Source organism: Pleurodeles waltl, chromosome 6 (assembly GCF_031143425.1).
Source record: "Pleurodeles waltl isolate 20211129_DDA chromosome 6, aPleWal1.hap1.20221129, whole genome shotgun sequence".
In the NCBI taxonomy this organism is placed as follows: Eukaryota; Metazoa; Chordata; class Amphibia; order Caudata; family Salamandridae; genus Pleurodeles; species Pleurodeles waltl.
Window position 1 is genome coordinate 966,059,465 of NC_090445.1, and position 27,177 is coordinate 966,086,641.

General features: G+C 44.2%; 1 protein-coding gene across 2 annotated transcripts in view; it reads left to right on the forward strand.

Annotated features, from left to right (window-relative positions):
* Window positions 1-27,177, forward strand: part of BTAF1 (B-TFIID TATA-box binding protein associated factor 1) — a 927,996-nt gene that overhangs the window by 842,444 nt on the left and 58,375 nt on the right. For both annotated transcript variants that reach the window (XM_069239796.1, XM_069239795.1), the window contains exon 36: window positions 24,387-24,546. In XM_069239796.1, the coding sequence (XP_069095897.1) occupies window positions 24,387-24,546 (160 nt within the window). The remainder of the gene's footprint in view (window positions 1-24,386; window positions 24,547-27,177) is intronic.

The window sequence follows — 27,177 nt, forward strand, 5'->3', positions numbered from 1 at the left end:
GACATGTAAGTGAAATACCAATGCTCATTTTGGAGCAACCTTTTTTCCAAGTACATAAAGATAGTCGTTTTTAGGACAAACCCTACATTTCTATCTAAGGTAGTTTCACCATTTCACATAAATCAATCAGTTGAGTTACCTGTTTTTTCGTACAGCCAGACTGTCACTGAAAGAGCTCTTCACACACTAGATGTTAAACAAGTTCTTATGTATTACATCAACAGGACAAAAGTTTTAGAAAATCAAAACAACTTTTTGTAGCCTTTTCAGTGCCTCACAAATGTAATCCCCTTTCAAAGAATGGATTAGCTAGATGGATAGTCAAGGTTATTTAAAGTTTTTATCTCAAAGCTAAAAGACAATTACCAACAACTCCTAAAGCGCACACTACCAGTTACAAAAGGTGCTTCTATGGCCTTCTTGGCAACCATTCCAATAGCAGATATTTGCAAAGCTGCTAACTGGTCTACACCACACAATTACTAAACACTATTGTGTAGATGTTTTTAGTTCGCCAGCAGGCAAATGTTGGTCAAACAGTCCACAGGACACTTTTTTTCAAGCTACTCCAACTCCTACAGGCTAGCCACCCCTTACTTAGAGGGGGTTGATTTACAGTATATGCAAAGCATGTGTATCTACATCCACACATGCCATCAAATGGAAAATATTACTCAGTATATATCAGCTTGTGAAATGTAGTGCTGTAGATTCACATGTGTCCTCCCAGAAGCCTGTAGTTGTTGTAGTACGGCATATTGTAAATTTGTATGTTCGATGGCATGTGTAGCTGCAGATACACATGCTGTGCACAGTCCGCCATCTGGTGTTGGGCTCGGAGTGTTACAAGTTGTTTTTCTTCGAAGAAGTCTTTTCGAGTCACGAGACCGAGGGACTCCTCCCATTTCGACTCCATTGCGCATGGGCGTCGACTCCATCTTAGATTGTTTTTTTTCCGCCATCGGGTTCGGACGTGTTCCTTTTCGCTCCGTGTTTCGGGTCGGAAAGTTATTTAGAATCTCGGAAAAAATCGTCGGTATTGTTTGCGTTCGGTATCGGGTTAGTTAGAACAAATCGACACCGAATTTTGAAGAGCTCCGGTGGCCCTTCGGGGTTTTTCCGATCCCCCGTCGGGGCCTGGTCGGCCCGGCCACGTGCGACTTCAAGGCTGATGGAACGGACCCCATTCCGCTTCTGCCCAAAATGCCATAACAAGTATCCGTATACGGATCAGCATCTGGTCTGTAACTTGTTCTTGTCCCCCGAGCACAAGGAGGATTCTTGTGAAGCCTGTCGAGCGTTTCGGTCGAGGAAGACGCTGAGAGACCGAAGAGCCAAGAGACTACAAATGGCGTCCACGCCGACAGGTCAAGAACGTTTCGAGGAGGAAGAAGAAGCTTTCTCCATCCACGAGTCGGATTCGGAAGAACTCGACGCCGAAGAAACACCCCAAACCGTGAGTAAGACGTCGAAAATCAAGACTCACAAGAAGTCCACAAAAGCCCAGGGGACGCCACCGCCAACAGGCCATGGCTTAACCCGAAAACTAGGTGACCGATCCAAGGCACCGAAAAAGGGCATGCTGGTGTCGAGGTCGTCCGACTCCGGTCGAGATACCGCCACACAGCAACCTCGGAGCCGAGACAGCGGCTCCGAGAAAATTCGGCACAGAGACAGCGGCACCGAAGAATTTCGGCACCGAGACACCACGCCGAAAACAAAGAAGGTTTCTTCGGAACCTAAAAAGACTTCCGAAAAGGTTTCGGTTCCGAAACATCCAGCCTCGGAGCCGAAAACTAGTTCCTATACAGAGGAACAAGGATTAACCTCCCAATTACATAGATTTGGAGAGGAGCTTCAAGCTGTAGAGCCTGACTACACGCAAAGAAGGCTTCATATTCATGAGGACACAGGGAAGATAACCACTCTTCCCCCAATCAAAATAAAAAGGAAACTTGCCTTTCAACAAAAGGACAAGCAACCACAGGCAAAAGTGGCTAGGAAAACAACCCCACCACCGTCTCCACCACCATCAATACATGCATCACCAGCAACAACTCCACCACTGATGCACTCACCAGCTCATACTACAATGAGTCAGGATGATCCCGATACATGGGACCTTTACGATGCTCCAGTGTCTGACAACAGCCCAGACTCCTATCCCACAAAACCGTCACCACCTGAGGACAGTACATCCTACACATAGGTGGTCGCAAGGGCAGCCGAATTTCACAACGTCACCTTACATTCTGAACCAATTGAGGATGACTTTCTGTTTAACACCCTATCCTCCACCCATAGCCAGTACCAAAGCCTTCCCATGCTCCCAGGAATGCTAAGACATTCAAAACAAATATTTCAGGATCCAGTTAAAGGCAGAGCCATAACTCCAAGGGTGGAGAAAAAGTACAAGCCACCGCCAACAGATCCAATCTATATTACAACACAACTAACACCAGACTCAGTAGTTGTCGGGGCAGCTCGTAAGAGAGCCAACTCTCATACCATAGCAGCAAATCAATGGCGTATTGCCAATTCACAAGCACTTTTGGCAAGATACGACCGAGCTCATTGGGATGAAATGCAACATTTCATCGAACACTTACCCAAGGAGTTCCAAAAAAGAGCGCAACAGGTGGTAGAAGAGGGACAAAGTATCTCAAATAATCAGATACGGTCTTCCATGGATGCAGCAGATACAGCTGCAAGGACAATAAACACTGCAATCACGATACGAAGGCACGCATGGCTGCGCACTTCAGGGTTCAAGCCGGAAATCCAACAAGCTGTGCTCAATATGCCATTTAATGAACAGCAATTGTTTGGGCCGGAGGTTGACACTGCCATTGAGAAACTCAAAAAAGACACCGATACAGCCAAAGCCATGGGCGCACTCTACTCCCCGCAGAGCAGAGGCACATTTCGAAAAACACCTTTTAGGGGAAGGTTTCGAGGTCAACCCACAGAAACCACAACCTCACAAACGAGGCCTACTTACCAGGGTCAATATCAGAGGGGAGGTTTTCGGGGGCAATATAGAGGGGGCCAATTCCCAAGAAATCGAGAAATTCCAAGGCCCCAAAACTCCTCAAAATAAACAGTGACTCACAAGTCACACAACCCCATCACATAACACCTGTGGGGGGAAGACTAAGCCCATTTTACAAACTTTGGGAGGAAATAACAACAGACACTTGGGTCTTAGCAATTATCCAGCATGGTTATTGCATAGAATTTCTCCAATTCCCTCCAAACGCCCCACCGAAAACACACATTATGTCAAAACAACATATAGATCTTCTAGGACTAGAAGTTCAAGCATTGCTACAAAAGGACGCAATAGAATTAGTACCAAATCTACAAAAAAACACAGGAGTTTACTCACTGTACTTTCTAATACCCAAAAAGGACAAAACTCTGAGACCAATACTCGATCTCAGAACACTAAATACCTACATCAAATCAGACCACTTTCACATGGTCACGTTACAAGACGTAATCCCACTGCTCAAACAGCAAGATTACATGACAACATTAGACCTAAAAGATGCGTATTTCCATATACCAATACATCCTTCACACAGGAAATACCTAAGGTTCGTATTACAAGGAATACATTACCAATTCAAAGTGTTGCCATTCGGAATAACAACTGCGCCAAGAGTTTTTACAAAATGCCTGGCAGTAGTAGCTGCATATATCAGAAGGCAGCAAATACATGTGTTCCCGTACTTAGACGACTGGTTAATCAAAACCAACACGCTAAGACAGTGTTCAAAACACACAGAATATGTCATACAGACCCTTCACAGGCTAGGTTTCTTCATCAACTACGCGAAATCACACCTTTTGCCATGTCAAACACAGCAATACTTAGGAGCGACAATCAACACAGAAAAAGGGATTGCCACTCCAAGTCCACAAAGGGTTCAAACATTTCAAAAGATAATACAGGCCATGTATCCAACACAAAAGATACAAGTCAAAATGGTAATGAAACTCCTAGGCATGATGTCTTCATGCATAGCCATTGTCCCAAACGCAAGATTGCACATGCGGCCCTTACAACAGTGCCTAGCATCACAATGGTCACAAGCACAGGGTCAACTTCTAGATCTGGTGTTGATAGACCGCCAAACATACATCTCGCTTCTATGGTGGAACAGTACAAATTTAAACCGAGGGCGGCCTTTCCAAGACCCAGTGCCACAATAAGTCATAACGACGGATGCTTCCATGACAGGGTGGGGAGCACACCTCAATCAACACAGCATCCAAGGACAATGGGACATACATCAGAGGCAGTTTCACATAAATCACTTAGAACTGTTAGCAGTATTTCTAGCGCTGAAAGCATTTCAACCCATCATAACCCAAAAATACATTCTTGTCAAAACAGACAACATGACAACAATGTATTATCTAAACAAACAAGGAGGGACACACTCGACACAGTTGTGCCTCCTAACACAAAAAATATGGCATTGGGCGATTCACAACCACATTCGCCTAATAGCACAGTTTATTCCAGGGATTCAGAACCAGTTGGCAGACAATCTCTCTCGAGATCACCAACAAACCCACGAATGGGAAATTCACGCCCAAATACTAAACAATTACTTTCAAATTTGGGGAACACCTCAAATAGATCTGTTTGCAACAAAAGAAAACTCAAAATGCCAAAACTTCGCATCCAGGTACCCACAAGATCAATCCCAAGGCAATGCTCTATGGATGATCTGGTCAGGGATATTTGCGTACGCTTTTCCCCCTCTCCCTCTCCTTCCATATCTAGTAAACAGGTTGAGTCAAAACAAACTCAAACTCATACTAATAGCACCAACATGGGCAAGGCAACCTTGGTACACAACACTACTAGACCTTTCAGTAGTACCTCATGTCAAACTACCCAACAGACCAGATCTGTTAACACAACACAAACAACAGATCAGACATCCAAATCCAGCATCGTTGAATCTAGCAATTTGGCTCCTGAAATCCTAGAATTCGGGCACTTAGACCTCACACAGGAATGTATGGAGGTCATAAAACAAGCTAGAAAACCTACCACTAGACACTGCTATGCAAATAAGTGGAAAAGATTTGTTTATTACTGCCATAATAATCAAATTCAACCTTTACACGCATCTGCAAAAGAAATAGTAGGATACTTACTAAATTTGCAAAAATCTAACCTAGCTTTCTCTTCCATTAAAATACATCTTACGGCAATTTCTGCTTACCTACAAATTACGCACTCAATTTCATTGTTTAGGATACCAGTCATAAAGGCGTTTATGGAAGGCCTAAAGAGAATTATACCACCAAGAACACCACCAGTTCCTGCATGGAACCTCAACATTGTCCTAACACGACTCATGGGTCCACCTTTTGAGCCCATGCACTCTTGTGAAATGCAATACTTAACGTGGAAAGTTGCATTTTTAATTGCCATCACATCTCTAAGAAGAGTGAGTGAAATTCAAGCATTTACCATTCAAGAACCATTTATTCAAATACACAAAAATAAAGTTGTTCTACGGACCAATCCTAAATTTTGACCAAAAGTAATCTCACCGTTCCACTTAAATCAAACGGTAGAATTACCAGTGTTCTTCCCACAGCCAGATTCTGTAGCCGAAAGAGCACTACATACATTAGACATCAAAAGAGCACTAATGTACTACATTGACAGGAAAAAACTAATTCGAAAGACAAAACAACTATTTATCGCCTTTCAAAAACCTCATACAGGAAATCCAATTTCAAAACAAGGCATTGCTAGATGGATAGTTAAGTGCATTCAAACCTGCTATCTTAAAGCTAAAAGAGAACTGCCTATTACACCAAAGGCACACTCAACCAGAAAGAAAGGTGCTACCATGGCCTTTCTAGGAAATATTCCAATGAACGAAATATGTAAGGCAGCAACATGGTCTACGCCTCATACATTTACCAAGCACTACTGTGTAGATGTGCTAACTGCACAACAAGCAACAGTAGGTCAAGCTGTATTAAGAACATTTCAAACTACTTCAACTCCTACAGGCTGAACCACCGCTTTTGGGGAGATAACTGCTTACTAGTCTATGCACAGCATGTGTATCTGCAGCTACACATGCCATCGAACGGAAAATGTCACTTACCCAGTGTACATCTGTTCGTGGCATTAGTCGCTGCAGATTCACATGCGCCCACCCGCCTCCCCGGGAGCCTGTAGCCGTTTAGAAGTAGATCTTAAACATTTGTACATTTGTAAATATATTACTTAAAACTTTATTATGTACATACGCATTCACTCCATTGCATGGGCACTATTAGCATACACAACTCCTACCTCACCCTCTGCGGGCAAAACAATCTAAGATGGAGTCGACGCCCATGCGCAATGGAGTCGAAATGGGAGGAGTCCCTCGGTCTCGTGACTCGAAAAGACTTCTTCGAAGAAAAACAACTTGTAACACTCCGAGCCCAACACCAGATGGCGGACTGTGCACAGCATGTGAATCTGCAGCGACTAATGCCACGAACAGATGTACACTGGGTAAGTGACATTTTCCATACATTGCATGGACATATTTTTTCATTTACCGTTGAGATATATATGTTTGATGGCATGTGTAGCTACAGATACACATGCTTTGCATAAGTTGGCCATCTTGTGTTGGGCTCTGAGTGTTACAAGTTGTTTTTCTTCAAAGAAGCTTTTTCGAGTCACGAGATCAAGTGACGACTCCTTGTGATGATAGTGTGCATGGACATGGAGTTTTTTGTTCGAATATTTTCTTTCTGCCTTCGGGTTCAGATGTGTTTTCTCTTGATCCAGTGAATCTCGATTCGGAAATTCAAAACTTATTCTACTTTCTGTAATTTTGTCGGTGTTTTTTTCGATCGTGTTTCCAACTATACTCGATCCGATTTAGACTGTCTGGGTCGGATTTTTTCTCACCCTTACAAAGGCAACGCTCTTTAAGGGCCTGCTTCAAAGTGAGTCTAATGGAATGAACTCTGTTTTGATTCTGTCCTCGGTGTCACGCTAAATTTCTGTACACTGATCAGCACAGTGTGCAATCTTTGTCCATCTCTAGACCATCAAGAAGACAATTGCGACACGTGTAGATCTTTTCAGTCTAAGAAGACTCTTCAGGACCATAGAGCTCCGGAGGAGGAGCATGGCGTTGAAACCAACAGGAGGCACACCGGACATCTTCGGTGAAGAACATGCCCAAGAAGAGGTTCTGCATGTGGCAGTCTTTTCCATACAACACTCCGACTTGGAAGAACATTCAGATGACGACAACAACTACGTGCCTATGGCGCAGTACATGAGTACAACTGACCCATCACACCACACAAAAATTACTAAAAAGACTCCAGCACGGATCGTTGATTCTCCACTGCTGTCAAACCGTTGTCAGATTAGAAAACAAAGTCCGGATGACCAACCATTGGGTTCGGCACCGAGATTTAAGACTAAGGTGCACTCGGCTTCGGCCAAACAGACTCCCACACCAATTTCGGAATTGAACCGAAAATCCGAAAAAAAAAGACAAAAAGAATAGCACAGTCTTCGGAGCCGAAAAGGATTACACCACTTTCGGAGCTGACACTTTTGGCTCCACCAAAACAAAAAAAATTGGAGTCAAAAGCTGTGGGTAGTGAAGAAACTACTTCTACCCAGGAGCAGTGGTGGCTGGTGACTGAAAGCAGTGGTGGGGCACAAATTCAAGACGGAATTGCACCTTGTGAGTGAGCCTCACTACCCAGTTATTTCCATTCACCTACTCACCCACTGCCTTTGGTCACCTACCCATTCCCGCATCCACATTGTCATCCACTTCCATTCACAAAACTCTTATACACAGACACCCACATTTTCTCAGCCACTCAGTCAAGCCCTGCAAACACTTATTCAAACAAACACACATCTCCTCACCCATCCAGTATTAAGCAGTTTCAGGGATAAAAGCTATGCTATGCTTTTATTTGAGCTGCAGATTACATGTTTAATATGACATATCAGGTCATTAGTCTGCAAAAGAAATAAAATGAGCATAAATCACCTACAGAGGCAGTGAAGGGAAGGGAGAGGAGAGCTTAGAGAACATATTTATTTTCTTATTGTCTGTAAAAAAAAAGAAAAACAAAAAAAAAAAAGCTCTAATTCACTTGTGTGCAGGGTTCTCTTTGCCATATTTATGACTTGAGGTCTTCAGGTCACACGCCTGTCTCCCAGAGAGCCCTGGATGAAGTTTTGTTGTATTTATTCAATTTCTCTGCCACAGACTTCTTGTACTGCAGGAAAAGGGGATTTATTTTGCGCAATGCCACATTCTCTTAATAAAATGTGACCTCTGGTAACATGCTTCTCAACCGACCCTTAACCATTGCGTCATAGAGTGGGGCCTTGTCAGTAAGGCCTTCTGATCACACCCCACTATTTGAGTATATAGGAAAGGGTGGAGTAATAATATCGGAGTGGCATGAAACTTTTAGAAACCCGGGCTGAACAGAAAAACGCTCCAGGCTGTTTACTATCGGGGCTCCTGGTGGAGGAGGAGATAAGCCAGGGACATCACTGCGTTCTGAGAAAACGTAAGGGCTTTGTGTGGGCAAGCCCTGTCAGCCCTACTGTGCAGCTTTCAGCCACATACTCACGCAGGCGCAGTGGGGCTTTTGAAAGTGCACAACTTTCACTCGGAAAATGTTGTGCAGAAAAGGTTTTACTTTCATCATGTATTTAAATATATGCTTCACTAGAGATCCAGAAAAGGCTAGGGGTGCAGTCCCTTAGCCCTTGAACACCAGCCGCCTCATCCCAGGAGTCAATAGACATTCAACCTATTCTAGAGGAGATGGACGCCAAACAAAGAAAAATACCTATTCAGAAGGACACTGGAAGAATAACTGCCTCCCCTCAAATGTCCTTTAAATTGAAACTGACTTTTAGAGACCCTTCAAAAGATACACCTCCATCAAAGGTCTTCAAGCACAAACAGGGAGAGGCTTCAAAGCTGAAGCAGCCTTCACCACCACATTCTCCTGTTCCTCCTTCCACACCACCTCCACCATGATCACCCACATAAGAGGCACAATTATCACCACATACAGCCCCAATTTCGCCACATGGTGATAATTTGAGTGATGATCAACAAGACATAGATCCATGGGACACATTTTGCCCTGGTCCCATATTACCAAATGACGCTCCATTATATCCTGCCAGACCCTCACCACGAGAGGACACTAAAGCATATAATCAAGTAGTGGCTAGAACTGCAGCATACCATAATATGCAAATGCACACTGAACCACATAGGGCAGGATTTTCTGTTTGACACACTGGCATCAACACATAAGCAATATGAATGTCTTCCTATGCTCCCAGGCATGCTCAGACATGCTCAGACATGCTCCTGATATCTTTCAAGAGCCTGTTAAAGCTAAAATGATCACTCCTAGAGTGGATAAGAAATATAAACCAGCACCCTCAGACCCTGCGTTTATAAGAGCTCAACTACCTCCTGATTTCATTGTAGTTGGTGCAGCGATAAAAAGAGCCAAAAGTCAGTCCACAGGATAAGGAAAGCAGGAAAACAGATGCAGCTGGGTCGCCTCACAAGCTGCAATCACTGGAGGATAGCCAATTCACAAGTTCTTTTGGCTAGATATGACAGAGCACACTGGGACAAAATGGAAGAGCTATTACAACACCTCCCTATAGAACACCAAAAAAGAGGACAGCAAATAATTAATGAAGAGCAAGCAATATCTAACAATGCTATTAGACCTGCTATGGATGCAGCTGATACAGCAGCTAGATCAGTTAACACCGGTGTGCTTATTAGCAGACATGCCTGGTTGAGATGCTCAAGTTTCAAACCTGAGATACAACAGGCAGTTTTAAACATGCCCTTTGATAAGCAGCATTTATTTGGCCCTGAAGTCGACACTGTAATAGACAAACTTAAAAAAGATTCTGAAACAGCTAAAGCCATGGGGACCTTGGATACCACCCCCACCAAAGGTAATTTTCGTAGACCACAATTTAGAGGGGGTTTCAAACCTTCGGCCACAGAAACAGCTTCCACCCATCAAAAACAATCCTCCCAGTTCTACACTAGAGGATCATTTAGAAGATCCTATAGCGGATCTAACAGTAGAGGAAGAGGTAACTCCTCCGCATCCAGAGGCTCCTCACAATCAAACAAACAGTTACTTTCTCACCATCCCCACAGAGCACACATGTCTTGTTGGGAGGGGGTGGGGGGGTGAGTGGGAGGGGTTGGGGAATGAACATGGATGCGGAATGTGGAACAGCATCACTACAGATCAGTGGGCTCTATCACTTATCCAACATGGTTACTGTCTAGAACTCACTTCCACTCCACCAAACATTCCAGCTCATTCACACAAATTAAATCATGAACATCTCAGTCAATTAAAACATGACGTACAATCACTTCTACAATAGAAGTGGTACCTATAGCTCAACAAGGGAAATGAGAATATTCTCTATACTTCCTTATACCAAAAAAGGATGGTACTCTCAGACCAATTCAAGATGTCAGGCCTCTCAATCAGTACATACTCTCAGAGCATTTCCACATGGTTACTCTTCAGGATGTCATTCCCCTATTAAAAAAAACAGGATTACATGACCGCATTAGATCCAAAAGGTGCGTACTTCCGCATTCCCATACATCCAGCACATCGTAAATACCTAAGATTTGTGATAGCAGGCAAGCATTAACAGTTTAAAGTGCTACATTTTGGAGTAACAGCACCAAGGGTGTTCACCAAATGCCTTGCAGTGGTTGCAGCATACCTCAGAATGCAACATATACATGTCTTCCCATATCTGGACGACTGACTCATAAAAGCCAGCACCATTCAAACCTGTCAACAGCACACACAATACACAATACGCTACACAGTCTAGGGTTATCAATCCATTACCAAAAATGTAATCTCTAACCAGTGCAAATACAACCGTATCTGGGAGCAATTCTGAACACTCAATCAGGATTAGCGTACCCAAACCCCCAAAGAATTCAAGATTTCCGCAATCTCATATCACAGCTACAATACAATCAAACTTACACAGTAAGAGTTATCATGAAACTATTGGGAATGATGGCATCGTGCATAGCAATAGTACCCAATGCAAGACTAGACATGTGAGCACTACAACAGTATCTCTTTCAACAATGGTCTCCGGCACAGGGTCAGATTCAGGATCTGGTGTTGTTGGACCGTCAGACTCCTAGCTCTCTACAGTAGTGGTATTCCACCAACCTAACAAGAGTGGCCCTTTCAGGACCCATTGCCTCACACCATAATTACCACAGATGCACCAATGATAGGTTGGGGAGCTCATCTCAACAACCTCACTATACAGGGCAAAGGGACACAAGCCAACAAACTTATCACATAAACCACTTGGAGTTGCTAGCAATATTCCTAGCACTCAAAGCTTTTCGGACACAAATCACACACAAGATGTTGTTTATAAGGACAGACAATATGACCACAATGTATTATCTGCAAAAACCGGGGGGAGAGGTGTGGGGGGCACTCATCTCAATTGTCTGTTTTAGCAGGCAATTTGGAAATGGGCAAGTCTCAGTCAGATTCATTTGCTGGCAAAATACATTCCGGGGATACACAATCAGCTAGTGGACCTTTTAAGCAGGATGTAGCAAGTACACGAATGGGAGAGTCACCTACAGGTGAGTCAATAATACTTCCAAGTGTGGGGAAGCCCAGACATAGACCTTTTGACCAACAAAAAAAAACGCAAAATGCCAAAACTTTGCATCCAGGTACCCACACCCTCATTCCAAAGGAAATGCCCTATGGATCAATTGGTCTGGGATATTTGCTTACGCGTTTCCACCTCTCCAACTAATTCCAATTTCTGATCAAAAAGATGAAACACACTTCACTCACAATGATACACATAGCTCCCATGTGGGTACGTCAACATTGATGCACAACACTGTTGGATCGGTCTGTAGTACCACATCACAAACTACCAAACAAACCAGATCTGTTGACTCAAAACAGAGGTCAAATCAGACATCCAAATCCCAGTATACTAAACCTGGTGATGTGGCTCCTGAAGTCCTAGAGTTTGAATACTTACAACTTCCATATGAATGTATTGATATTCTAAAGGAAGCACACAAACCCACAACTAGACAGTGTTATGGGGCTAAATGGAAACGTTTTGTCTATTATTGTCAGCCTAAAAACATTGACCCACATAAAGCTTCAATACAGGATATTCTTTGCTATTTGCTACACTTACAAAAAGCAAACCTAGCATATTCCTCTATTAGGATACATTTAACAGGAGTAGCTACTTACCTCCAGACAACGATGCCGAAAACAAAAAAGGTTTTGTCGGAACCGAAAAAGGTAGCCAAAAAGGTTTCGATACCGAAACATCCGGCCTCTGAACCGAAATCAAGTTCCTACACAGAGGAACAAGGACTGTCCTCACAAATGAAAATACATAGATTTGGACAGGAATTGGAGACAATGGAGCCAGACTACACCCAAAGAAGGCTCCACATCCAAAAAGAAACTGGGAAGATCAGCACTCTCCCTCCTATTAGAATGAAACGCAAACTTGCCTTCCAGGAGAAAGACAAGCAGCCACAGGCAAAGGTGGCTAAACAAGTAGCCCGCCACCGTCTCCACAACGCTCGCCGCAAAAATCACCGGTAGCCACTCCACCTATGATGCTATCCCCGACCCATACAGGGATGAGTCAAGATGACCCTGAAGCATGGGACCTTTATGATGCACCAGTGTCAGAAAATAGTCCTGACTGTTATCCAGCTAGACCGTCGCCACCAGAAGATAGTACAGCCTACGCACAGGTGGTGTCGAGGGCAGCGGCATTTCATAATGTCAGCCTGCATGCAGAGCCCATTGAAGACGACTTTCTATTTATTACACTGTCGTCCACACACAGCTAGTACCAGAGTCTTCCCATGCTACCCGGGATGCTAAAACACTCCAAACAAGTGTTTGAGGAGCCTGTAAAAGGAAGGGCCATTACTCCAAGAGTGGAGAAAAAATATAAACCGCCACCAACAGACCCCGTGTGCATCACACAACAGCTAACACCGGACTCAGTTGTAGTAGGGGCAGCTCGCAAGAGAGCAAACTCACATACTTCAGGAGATGCACCACCTCCAGATAAAGAAAGTCGCAAATTCGACGCAGCAGGCAAAAGGGTGGCGGCACAGGCAGCAAACCAGTGGCGTATTGCAAACTCACAGGCTTTGTTGGCCAGATACGATAGGGCTCATTGGGACGAAATGCAACACTTTATAGAACATTTGCCCAAGGAGTTCCAGAAGAGAGCACAGCAAGTAGTAGAAGGAGGACAGAGTATCTCCAACAATCCGATACGGTCAGCAATGGATGCTGCAGACACAGCTGCTAGAACTGTCAACACAGCAGTGACAATAAGGAGACATGCATGGCTGCGTACATCAGGATTTAAACCAGAAATACAGCAAGCTGTGCTGAATATGCCATTTAACGGACAGCAGTTGTTTGGGCCGGAGGTGGACACTGCTATCGAAAAACTTAAGAAGGACACTGACACGGCCAAAGCCATGGGTGCACTCTACTCGCCACAGAGCAGAGGCACATTTCAAAAAACACAGTTTTGAGGGGGGTTTCGAGGGCAAAGCACAGAACCCACGACCTCACAAACAAGGCCCACTTATCAGAGCCAATATCTGCGTGGAAGTTTTCGGGGACAATATAGAGGGGGACAGTTCCAAAAAAGTAGAGGTAAGTTCCAAAGTCCCAAAACTCCTCAAAATAAGCAGTGACTTCCAAGTCACACATCCCCAACACATAACACCTGTGGGGGGGAGACTAAGCAAATTTTACAAACATTTAGAGGAATTAACAACAGATACTTGGGTACTGGCAATTATCCAGCATGGTTATTGCATAGAATTTCTCAAATTCCCTCCAAACGTCCCACCGAAAACACACAATATGTCAAAACAACATATAGATCTTCTAGGACTAGAAGTTCAGGCGTTGCTACAGAAAGAGGCAATAGAATTAGTACCAAACCAACAGAAAGGAACAGGAGTTTACTCTCTGTACTTTCTCATACCCAAAAAAGACAAGAGTCTGAGACCTATATTAGATCTCAGAACATTAAATACCTACATCAAATCAGAACACTTTCACATGGTGACATTACAGGACGTAATCCCACTGCTCAAACAACAAGACTACATGACAACACTAGACCTAAAGGATGCATATTTCCATATACCGATACATCCTTCACACAGAAAGTACTTAAGGTTTGTATTCCAAGGGGTACACTACCAATTCAAGGTGTTGCAATTCGGAATAACAACTGCGCCAAGAGTTTTTACAAAATGCCTAGCAGTCGTAGCTGCACATATCAGAAGGCAGCAAATACATGTGTTCCTGTACCTAGACGATTGGTTAATCAAAACCAACACGCTAGAACGGTGTTCACAACACACAAAGTATGTCATAGAAACCCTCCACAAACTAGGTTTCTCACTCAACTACACAAAGTCACACCTTCAGCCATGTCAAACACAGCAATACTTAGGGGCGACAATCAACACAGCAAAAGGGATTGCCACGCCAAGCCTACAAAGGGTTCAGGCATTTCACAATGTAATACAGGCCATGTATCCAAAACAAAAAATACAAGTCAAGATGGTGATGAAACTCCTAGGCATGATGTCCTCATGCATAGCCATTGTCCCAAACGCTAGGTTGCACATGCGGCCCTTACAACAGTGCCTAGCATCACAATGGTCACAGGCACAGGGTCAACTTCTAGACCTGGTGTTGGTAGACCGCCAAACATACATCTCGCTTCAATGGTGGAACAGTATAAATTTAAACCAAGGGCGGCCTTTCCAAGACCCAGTGCCACAATATGTAATAACGACAGATGCATCCATGATAGGGTGGGGAGCACACCTCAATCAACACAGCATCCAAGGACAATGGGACACTCAGCAAAAACAGTTTCACATAAATCACTTAGAACTATTGGCAGTATTTCTAGCGCTAAAAGCTTCAAAACAGACATGACAACGATGTATTACTTAAACAAACAGGGAGGGACACACTCAACACAGTTGTGTCTCCTAGCACAGAGAATGTGGCATTGGGCGATTCACAACCGCATTCGCCTAATAGCACAATTTATTCCAGGAATCCAGAATCAGTTAGCAGACAATCTCTCTCGGGATCACCAACAGATCCACGAATGGGAGATTCACCCCCAAATCCTGAACACTTACTTCCACAATTGGGGAACACCACAAATAGATCTATTTGCAACAAAGGAAAACGCAAAATGCCGAAACTTCGCATCCAGGTACCCACAAGATCAGTCTCAGGGCAATGCGTTATGGATGAGTTGGTCAGGGATAGTTGCTTACGCTTTCCCCCTCTCCCACTCCTTCCATATCTGGTAAACAAGTTGAGTCAAAACAAACTCAAACTCATAATTATAGCGCCAACATGGGCAAGACAACCTTGGTACACAACACTACTAGACCTCTCAGTAGTGCCTCATGTCAAACTACCAAACAGACGAGATCTGTTAACGCAACACAGACAACAGATCAGACATCCAAATCCAGCATCGCTGAATCTAGCAATTTGGCTCCTGAAGTCCTAGAGTTCGGACACTTAGACCTTACACAGGAATGTATGGAGGTCTTAAAACAAGCTAGGAAATCTACCACTAGACATTGCTATGCAAATAAGTGGAAAAGATTTGTTTATTACTGCCATAATAATCAAATTCAACCCTTACACGAATCTGCCAAAGACATCGTAAGATACTTATTACATTTGCAACAGTCAAAGCTAGCTTTTTCTTCCATTAAGATACATCTTACTGCAATTTCAGCTTACCTGCAAATTACGCACTCAACTTCACTATTTAGGATACCAGTCATAAAAGCGTTTATGGAAGGCCTAAAGAGAATTATACTACCAAGAACACCACCAGTTGCTTCATGGAACCTGAACATTGTCTTAACACGACTCATGGGCCCACCTTTTGAGCCCATGCACTCTTGTGAAATGCAATACTTAACATGGAAAGTTGCATTTTTAATTGCCATCACATCTCTACGAAGAGTAAGTGAGATTCAAGCATTCACCATACAAGAACCATTTATTCAAATACACAAGCATAAAGTAGTTCTATGAACAAATCCTAAATTTTTGCCAAAAGTCATATCACCGTTCCACTTGAATCAAACAGTAGAATTACCAGTGTTCTTCCCACAGCCAGATTCTGTAGCTGAAAGAGCACTACATACATTAGACAAAAAAAGCGCGTTAATGTACTACATTGACAGAACAAAACTAATTCGAAAAACAAAACAATTATTTATTGCTTTCCAAAAACCTCATACAGGAAATCCAATTTCTAAACAAGGCATTGCTAGATGGATAGTTAAATGCATTCAAACCTGTTATCTTAAAGCAAAAGGAGAACTGCCTATTACACCAAAGGCACACTCAACTAGAAAGAAAGGTGCTACCATGGCCTTTCTAGGAAATATTCCAGTGATTGAAATATGTAAGGCAGCTACATGGTCTACGCCTCATACATTTACCAAACACTACTGTGTAGATGTCTTAACGGCACAACAGGCCACAGTAGGTCAAGCAGTACTACGAACATTGTTTCAAACAACTTCAACTCCTACAGGCTGAACCACCGCTTTTGGGGAGATAACTGCTTACTAGTCTATGCACAGCATGTGTTTCTGCAGCTACACATGCCATCGAATGGAAAATGTCTCTTACCCAGTGTACATCTGTTCGTGGCATTAGTCGCTGCAGATTCACATGCGTCCACCCACCTCCCCGGGAGCCTGTAGCCGTTTAGAAGTTGATCTTGAACATTTGTAAATATATTACTTTAAACTACATTATGTACATACGTATTCACTCCATTTCATGGGCACTATTACTAGCATACACAACTCCTACCTCACCTTCTGCGGGGAAAACAATCTAAGATGGAGTCGACGCCCGTGCGCAATGGAGCTGAAATGGGAGGAGTCCCTCGATCTTGTGACTCGAAAAGACTTCTTCGAAGAAAAACAACTTGTAACACTCCGAGCCCAACACCAGATGGTGGGATGTGCACAGCATGTGAATCTGCAGCAACTAATGCCACGAACAGATGTTCTTCCCTCCTCTACTGCTCCTGACTCACCCTGAACCTCAGTTTACTACTATGATCTTCCAAGCAACCCTACTACATTCTCCCTCACTTATCTCACCATTGACTCATCCAAAACCCCTTCTGCTGATATGATCTCCCTAACTCCTTTCTACAGACTCTTCCCTCCTCCATCTCTCCTTTACTCATCCCAAGCCTCATCCTATGACTATAAACTCCCAATTAACACTTCTGGATTCTTCCATCCTCTGTCCCTCCATTATTCTATTCAAACCTACTAAAAAATACAATCCTCTGCTCAAATTAAGTCATACTAATGCTATACTGCAATTTCCCTATACTAATCAACGACTAAGCCTCTTGTGTTCAGGAGTGGCGTGCTACTTGCCGAAAAGCGCTTTGACGCCTCGTCAGTGGTAGTACGCACTATATAAAGACAATTGCAATCCCTTGGGGGATTATAGGGTCAAAGTGCTCTACTCTGTCCCTAATTATAAAATTGCTGCCTCCATTCGTGGGTGCTAAACCCATTTCTGCTGTTTCCTTCTCTATTGCCTGGTCCTGTCTTCAAGGGCAATTCTTCTAGCTAGCATCTCTAAAAGAATCTCCTCTTAAGAGAACCAATCTCTGGACCTTGAGAGCCCTGAGCCACTCATTAGTGGGGGGTGGGGGGGGGTGGGGGGGTCTAGACACTTGGGATACAGGTTCCACTCTTTCAAGTGAAGTTCCTCCTCTCCAGGTGAGTTGCTATGATCTACAGGGACTGTGGTCTCATCAGTAGGATGGGCCCTCCCCTACTCAGCCAGTAGCTCCTGGAGCTTTGCACTGGTAGGATTTGAGTAGGTTTCTGTTTTGTACCATTCACACAGGGCCTTTAACTGCTTGTGAGAAAGCTTAAGGTAGGGGGTGAGTTTGTGCTCCACAATCATATCTCTTCTGAGGTACTCATTATTTTTACTAAAGTTGGGACTTTTTTGCTAGACAAAAATCCTAATGTTTTTTGCAGTCCCTCACTAAAGTAGTTTTTTAAGATTTTTACACTGTTCAGCTACAGGGACCTAACCAGGACCCTAATAGCTACTTTTAAGAATTTGGAAAAATAACAAATTCAAAAATGCAGTTTATTTAAAGGCCATTTTTGGATGTATTTGTTTAGTCACTTATTGACCAAGTGGTATCAGCTAATGCAAAGTCGCAGTTCCACCAATGTAGGAAGCTGGCTCTCTATATGGCACACTAAAAACAAGTACACCTTGCAGAGAATCCAGTGGATCCCCAGCTGGCTTGCAGAGACAAAAGTAGATAGCACTAATGCTCTATTTTGTGGTAGTGTGGGCGAGCAGTTAGACATATGAGAGAGTAGTGCAAATAATTTGTTGTACTCAGAGGCACTAAATGAGGGAGACCTACTCAAAGAATAAATGTGAGAACAATTTAAAAAAAATACTTTTGTTTTATATAGGTTTCAAACCCAAGAACTTCGTTATCATGCAAGTACTTTTTCAAGCATAAATACTTTTCAGATTCAAAAATCAGCATGTGCAATTCTCAGAGTTCTTCAGTGTTAAACTACAGAGGAAAACAAATGGTCAACAAACATAGGGTGAACAAAGACTTACTAGGGCAATCTTAGGGAGTTAAGGTAAGTACTGGGCACTGATCAAAACCACACCAGCAGGTCATTCCAGGCAGCACTGGGGCAGCCGGTTGCAGTAAGGCATAGGGTGCACATCGGGTGCCCATGGTTTCCTATGGGAGTTGGTCCTCGTGAAGCCAGGCTGCAGGCTGTGGCTAGGAAGCCAGTAGGGGACAACAAACAGATAGGTAGTGGGACTTGGGGTGCTCAAGGACGTAGGTGCACCTTTGGTCCTTTACTCCAGGGCCCTGGGGTGGTGGAATCAGGGGTCTCCTTTGGTGTCAGGTTTCTTCGTCCTGGTGCCCCCTCAGTCAGGGGGACCTGTGTGCTGAGGCTGCAGGCATTAGGAGTTCAGTAGAGGGCAGGGTGGGTGGGGAGAGTCCAGGGTGGACTCTAGGTCAGAGGAGCCGGGAGGGGACGATGTTGGGACGGTGACCCACCTCATATTGCGTCAGGGGCAACAGGTGCAGTGGTTGCGTGAGCTGTCTGGTTTTCTCTCACCACAAGGCTGCAGCAGAGGGGGCCTGCATGCAGTGGCTCCATGTGACTTGAAGTCCAAGAGGGGTGAAACCTGAGGACTCTGACTCTAGACAGCTTGGGAACTGGGCTGGCACCATTGGTTGGCTTCACCATGGGTTCGTAAACGTCGGGTGCAGAGGTCATTTCAGGTGTCCGGTCCTTGATGTTCCAGGGGCTGCAGAGTCCTTTCTTGAAACTTTGTTGCAGAGCAGTTCTGCTGCTCACAGGAGTCTGAATCTTTGTAGAAGGCAGGCAGTCTTGGGTTTCTTGGAGGCTCAGCTGCAGGACACGTTGTCTTTTTGGGCAGAGTCTGTCAAGGTCAGCAGGCAGGGTGGTAGGGCTGGTACCGAGTCAGCTGCTGCGTCTTTTCCTCTCCTGCAGGTGCGACTCCTTGGTGTCCTTGTCTTCGTAGGTAGTCAGGCTCTGAGTTCTATAGTTCAGGGGTGGCACCTAAATAGTCAATTTAGGGGCGTTGCAGGGAGTGCCAGGTGGTAGCTAATGGGCTGAACATCTTTAGGGTGACTGCACCCTTCTTATGAACACTTTGTTGGGGGGGGAGTCGTAGACGTAGGAGGTAAGGGTGGGGTCGTTCACCTCCACCATCTGGAGAGACCTGGGTCCCATTATAACGGCAGCTAGGCCTTTAAAGCTCCCCACCCTGGAATGTCTATCCTGCTTGGGAGAGGTGTTATTACCCCTGCCCAGTGCAGGCTTTGGTCTCGGCCCTCAAATGCTTGACTGTCACTTTGGAAAGCCAGAAATGTGTCTAAGGTGTCTGAACTAGTCAGGACCAGTCAGGCAACACACTAGTAGCTGGTAGGTTTTCAGGGGACAAATCTGAAGTGCCCTCTGGGTGCAGTTATTATTAGATCCTTCACTGGTATCAGTGAGGGTTTATTAATCTGAACGGTTTAATACCAAACATCCCTATATTCAGTGAAGTCATCATGTAGCTGGGAAGCTCGTAATGACATGCATTTAAAATGGCTTCCCTCTTCACTTACTGTTGAGAATCAACAGACATAACAAGAGTATATCTGCTCATGCAGATGTGCCCAAATATGTAATATATTGCACCCTGCCTTTAGGGATGTAAGGCCTGCTAGAGGGGTGACTTACATTTATTGCATGCAGTTTTAGGGGACATGGCACACCGTCTATCATGTCATGTTTTCACTTTTGTCTGCATCACGACGCAGCCTGAAATGGCAGCAGGTCATATTTGATTAGGGGTCCCTTAGACTGGCACTATTCATGCTGCAGCTGTTGGGGGCCCGCCTTAGTACCACAGGCCCTAGGTACCAGGGGTACCATTTACTGGGGACTTACAGTGAGTGCTAAAGTTTTTGCCAGTTAGGGAAAGAAATTACTGCATTTTTGGGGAAAGAGATCAGGCTCTGGGGACCTGGTTAGCAGGAACCCAGTGCACTTTCAGTCGAAATTACACCAGAAACAAGTCAAAGTGTGTGTGTGTGTGTTGGGGGGGGGGGAGATATGAACATGTCAAGGCACTTTCCTACACCCCCTGAAAACGTACCATCTACCCGTGTGCTGGCTGACTAGTTCTAACTAGCCTGCCACCACCATGCAGATTTCCAGCCCCAGAGGTGAGAGCTTTTGCTCGACTGGACAGAGACACAGCCTGCTCTGTTAGGGGTGTTATCACACCCTTCCCAACATGATGAACTGTAAATCTGCATTCCGGGGCAGAGGACTTCAAAGAAGCCCACGGCCCTTATATGTAGATCTGGCTTCCCTCAAAAGAGAGGATGCCGTACCCCATGCCCTAAGGCCCATTTGGCACCAGGATAGGTGATCAAATTAGCTGGCACGGCGAGCCCACCTCTCGGGTCAGTTCCACCCGGAAGGTGAGCTGCTTATGTGGACACAACTTCTGAAAGTCTGCCATCTTGGTGATGGCCGAACTAGGAACTCGAGGACAGAGTTATGCCCATTTCCCAGAGGAAGTGGTCATAAAGGGGGTATAATGACCCTAGGGGTAAGTAGCCCATTGGCTACTACCCTACGCTCCCCGAAATACCCCTAAATACAGTATTTAGGGGAGCCATTGTCACCAGGAAATCAGATTCCACTCATCTGAAGGACACTCCATAGACGCAAAAGAAAGAACTGAAGACCAATGACTGACTCAGCGCCATGCCTGCCTGCCAATTTTGACAATCAGGCTGAAGTTGCCTCATCCTCCAGCTGGCTGCTGAAACTTCCAAAAGCCTGGCGAGACTACCAGTCTTCACCCCAGTGCAAGGGAACTCCTGTCAAGTAGCGGAGCTGCTCCCTACATCCTTGTAGGCACCCTAGAACTGTTGAAGAGGACTCTGGAACGCCAAAACCGCTGCTGGACAGCAAGAGTGCACTTGACCCTCCCAGCCCATGTTGAAGTGGGCCAACAGTGCTAGCTTGGTCCCCAGCCTCTCCAGAGACCAAGCCCATCGTGGGTTTCCCCACTGTGACCTTCACTCCGCCCGCAGGTCCTTTGTGCACCCTGCCTCAACTGTGACTGCCTCCGGTGATTGCAACCCCAAGGGTCCTCTGCGCCCGAACACCCTGGAACGAGGAGAAGACGAGCACTGGTGTCTCTGCATCCCCCATGCTTGAGACTTGAGCCCGCTTGTTGGTTCTCCCAGACTGGTCCCCCCGGTCACACCTGCAGCCTGTTTCAGTGGGTCCCCCACCACCGCGAGCACCACCGGTGACTGACACCATACGGTCCAAGAACCCTCTGCACCTGTGTGCCCCAGACTGAGGAGAAGAGGACCACTGGTGTCTACGTCCCCCGAGCATCGCAAAACATGAGCCCACTTGGTGGCTCACCCTAATTGGACACCTAGTCCTAATCTGCAGCCTATTTCCAACTGGACTGATCTCCATTGACTAACATTGGGCCACAACACCATTCTATACCTCTGCACCCAGCCTCCCCAGTGCCTCCCCGGTGTGACCTGCTGGTGTGGGCCTGACCCCAGCCCAAATACTTAAGTCTGAGAGATTGGTCCAGTAAGTAGCTATATTTATCTCTTTTCCATAGGATAACATTGCAGCTTTCAAGAATTCCACTGTCGACATTTTTCTACACTGTAAAGATTTCTCTTGCAAAACGTACCTACCTGGTTGTATTGATTCCGGTGCCAAAACATACATAAATATACTTTTTATTTTTATAAATTGGAGTGGATCCCCTTATTGAGGATCATTTATTGACTGTGTGTGTATTTGCAGATGTGCAACACTCCTCTCTGGTAAGCTTAAGGCTGCTCGACCTCACTTACCCTTATAAGAGCACCTTGGGATTGCTAGAGCAACCCGTGTCCACTAGTAAGGGAACCCCTGGACTCTTTGAACAGTAACTCATGTTGAAATACCAGATAGTCACCATTCCTACACTGGGGCTGTGGAGGGGTGCATTTTCTATAATATTGTGAGGGATCTCTGCAAACCGCTTTCTTTCACTTTTCCTAGCATCAAAAGGGCTCAGCAAGATGAGACCAGAGCAATGTGTCTGATCTAGATAGCTCAAGCGTGGCCTGCACAGTACTGGTTCATTGGGGCATTGTAGATCAGACTAACACAATTTCTGAAATTGCTGTGCAGATGGAAAGTCCAAATTCTACATCCCAACCCCGCCTTGATGTACTTGTCACCATAGTTCTGGACACAGCGTATTTCACCTCTAGATATTCCAGAGGAGTGCAGATAAATTCTGTCTCAACCTAGAAGACACATATGGCCGAGGGGAAGCATTTTTATGTTTGGTACAATAAGTATGGACTATTCTTGTTTTTTTGCTTTATTTCGCCAACGTCTATCAAACCTTTTAAAGTGAACAACCACACTTATATCATAGTACATCATGCAGCAGTTTCCCATTTTAGAAAAACTGCTGAACAGCCATCGCCACTGACTAACATTGAACTAAGATCTTCTCAAGGGCTGTTCAAGGTGTCCCAACCTGCCCCCAGGGAGACACCTTCCAGTGTCATGACAATTGATCATCTTGAGCCACTCATAAGTAAAACTTTCTCCCACGATTCAACTGATGGAGCTGATAGTGCAGTGTACTCTGGACGTCGGAAGAGGTCTTAAGGTCAGTTGTTAGTGTTCTGGGCCTCTTCAAGAAGGCAGCCCCACTCTCTAGACAGAAGGTGACATATTGCGTGTTGCAGCCATATTGTTCAATCTTTATAAATCAGGACATCTTGTCCAGAATCCTGTGGTTGCACATTCAAGTGTTTCACCGTTGATTTCCCACTCGGCTTGAGTGCCTCTAAATGTTCTAATGAATGGCGACCTTGAAAAGACATAACCCATACTCAACATTACTGACTAGATGCAGCAGTGTAGAGGGTTGCAGTTGTGGGATAGACAGTTTCTTCTGCATCTTTTTCAATAGGGTGAGCCTATCTTTGTTTACCCATCAGAAACTGTGCTTGTATGTGCTAATTCCTTTTCGGATTTAAACAGCTAAATCTGTGAAAAAGCCATTGCTGGAGAAAAAGTTACTTACCTGTACATACAGTTCTGCAGCATTGGTATCTTTCATAGATACACTTGCAGCCAAATCACCCCCACTCCTTCACGTAAGAGGCTCCCCTACCAGATTTTAGTATTTTTTTCTCACACTCGACTTGTAAACTTATTGGAGCATCTAACTGATAAAGTGGAAATCCAAACAAATGGGCCTCGCAACCTCTAACTTTCTTTTGTACTATTTTGTTAAACTCTGTTTATCTTTAAAAAAATAATAATAATAAAGCAGCTGAAGTGCATATTTTCAAAAATACTCTGTGGCCACTGTTCACAGCGGTTTTCAGCATTTTTGTGTAATTTTAAATACAATTATGTAATCATGTATGAATACCTTTTCTTATAATATGCAAGAAACGGGTTCACCTAAAGAGGTCTATTGGAGTTCCATTTCGTATTTAGATGTCCATTGAACAAACAACTTGTTTCTCATTTCAGATTTAACAACGATCCATCTATAGATGTCCTTTTGCTGACCACTCATGTTGGTGGTCTGGGCCTCAACTTAACAGGGGCGGACACTGTGGTTTTTGTGGAGCATGATTGGAATCCAATGAGAGACCTGCAAGCAATGGATCGAGCACATCGAATTGGACAGGTAACCTGATCTATAAGTTACCCAATGTAGGCATAGACCTGTCTGCAAACCATTCAGATACAGTGGCACAGCACTGCGGCAGAATTATGACTGCTGTTGTGGTGTGCCACTTTTATGCCTTTAGAAGTATGTAATGTTTCTAGTAAGCGTTCTGGTTCTCTGAATTACTTTAACATAACACTTATTCCCATTAGTGTCAAAGATCCACTGGAGTCTATCCTTGCTACATTGGGGTTGCAGTGAAGATTCCTATGCTGTAACTTCTATTTCCTGCTTTATGCACAACCTGGGTTTCGTTTTTTTTTTAGCTCCACCATACAGTTAAGAACTTCCCCAAAAAATAAAAGCATTCTAGCTGAATGGGGCTCTTTTGCACGACTTCGTAGCTATAAGTTTCTCCACCCCACAAAACTTTACTTGTTTGAAATGCTTAGGAGGTGGAACTAAGCAGGTGTATTGAAATCCCCGTGCATGCAGTCCCCCGATCTCAAGTACATTGTTTTTCACTATACTTTAATTTTTATTACGAATTAGAGCCTTCCCCTTGACCTTATGTTACCCTTAAAGTTCTGTGACTCCTAGCTGTTGGCTAGACTAAGATGTGGAGTCTGTATGCTTAGCAAGGTGGATGCTGGGTTCTCTTCCCTTAACGAAGGTAGGGGTAGCTTCTTCTAAAGGTAAAAGGTGAAGTGCAAAACAGTTGAAAATCCGAGAACTACTTCTAAAGACAGCCAGTACTCTGGCTGTAGGTAAAGAAGTCGGTTTAAGTGGAGGCACAAGGATTCTCGTGAGATCTACACCTTATGCCCCACCCCTTTGTCATTTTGAATACCATCCCTTGCTTTTGCAGCCTTTTTAGTGATTATATATATATTTGTTTACTTTGAATACATTCAGGACACACTAGCTACAGGTTTTCGCCTTCGATACGACCGAGGCACTTTTAGGTATTTAATAATTCAGATTCTGGTGTGCTTTCCAAAGCTGTTAACGAGTGTCTCTTGCTCCTGCACACAGTGTATAACTCATCTCACACCTTGTTTTACACCATATTCCTGTGTGTCATTTAGTGAAGCCTTCACACTCTGTCTTTTAATGCTGTGTTTCAAACTTTTCCGGTAGTTCATTTTCAGTACTTCACCGTGATTTTCCAACGTAACCTACCAGCACACTGGTAGGTTTCACACCCCTCTTCTCTATAGCCAAAACACAATTACTCAGAAAATAATAATTATACTGACCAATTCCCGAGTCTTAGCAGACGCTAATGCTCTCTAAGGCTTCCCACCCACCCCACCTCCAAGGTAGCTTTAGCATGAGTACCCGTTCTTTTCTATGGACAAATGCTACATGCAATGAGAAGATGACTTTTCCTTTGGTGAAAATTTCTGTTCATTCTCCAGACTACCTACACTTCTGGCAGGATCTTGTACTTGATTGTGCAGTACCAGGGTTTCCTTCTCCACATGGTAAATGATATGTGTTTTGTAGGTTTCGTGTGCGTTTCAAATCTCCTTGTATTATACACTATTGGTCTCCCACAAGCTGGTTGTCTATACAGTTCAACGTTTTTCCAAATACATTTTGCCTTTTGAGTATCCTCTACAGTTAGCTTTGGTGTGTTTCTAATGTACCTGAAACAGAAAATTTTAACAATGAATTTCAAACTGTTAATTCCCATCGCCCCTAAACACAAGCATCTGTATCCTATAATTTGGAATGATCACCTTAGTCCTTCTGTCGTCACAGTAAGGGGAAAGGCTGCCCTCTCTGCATCTGAAGGACTTTTATTTTCACACAGCCGTTCTGCTGTCCCATCATCTGTACCTTTACTTCACGTGGGCACATAGGAATTCACTGGGTTTCCATTTGCTCTGAACAAGTTCTAATGCTATCTTTCATAATTGTCTATCTTTTCAAGTACTGTACAAATCAGAAAAACCTTGGTTGACTTCCAGTCTTTCTGTTCGATTGGAGTTTATTTAATCAGTGTTACGTTTTTGCTATTTGAAGTTAATGAAACTGTCCAACACAGTCATTTATGTGCCTTCCCTCCTGAAAGTATCTGGAGCAACAATAGGGTTATTCATCTGCTTCCCCTAGGTCTCCCTTTTCTTATTATGTTCTGGCTGTAAACATGCAAATGTGTGCGTTAGAGCCATAAATGCAGACGCAACCAATAAAAACATAACCTTTATTTCTGGTTGTTTCCAGTGCTTTAAAGTAGTAAGTCAATTAATACTTGATGGATTGGCTGTCTAGTGTACCATGTAACGAGTGGCTGCTCTGTGAGGGCTCTGATACAAGAGACCTGCATCTGGTTATGACCGAACCACACATGCCATTACTACACATATGCCCTTACCACGCAAATTTGTTACCACGCATGCGTCTACAATGAAAATTTAACTATTTCACAGTTAAGTATAAAGCTTTTATATATATATATGCACACATATACGTGTTTGTGTGTGTGTATATATATATATATATGTTCTATGCCATGTGTAGCTGCAGATACACATGCTGTGCATTATCCTGCCATCTAGTGTTCGGCTCGGAGTGTTACAAGTTGTTTTTCTTCGAAGAAGTCTTTTCGAGTCACGAGACCGAGGGACTCCTCCCTTTCGG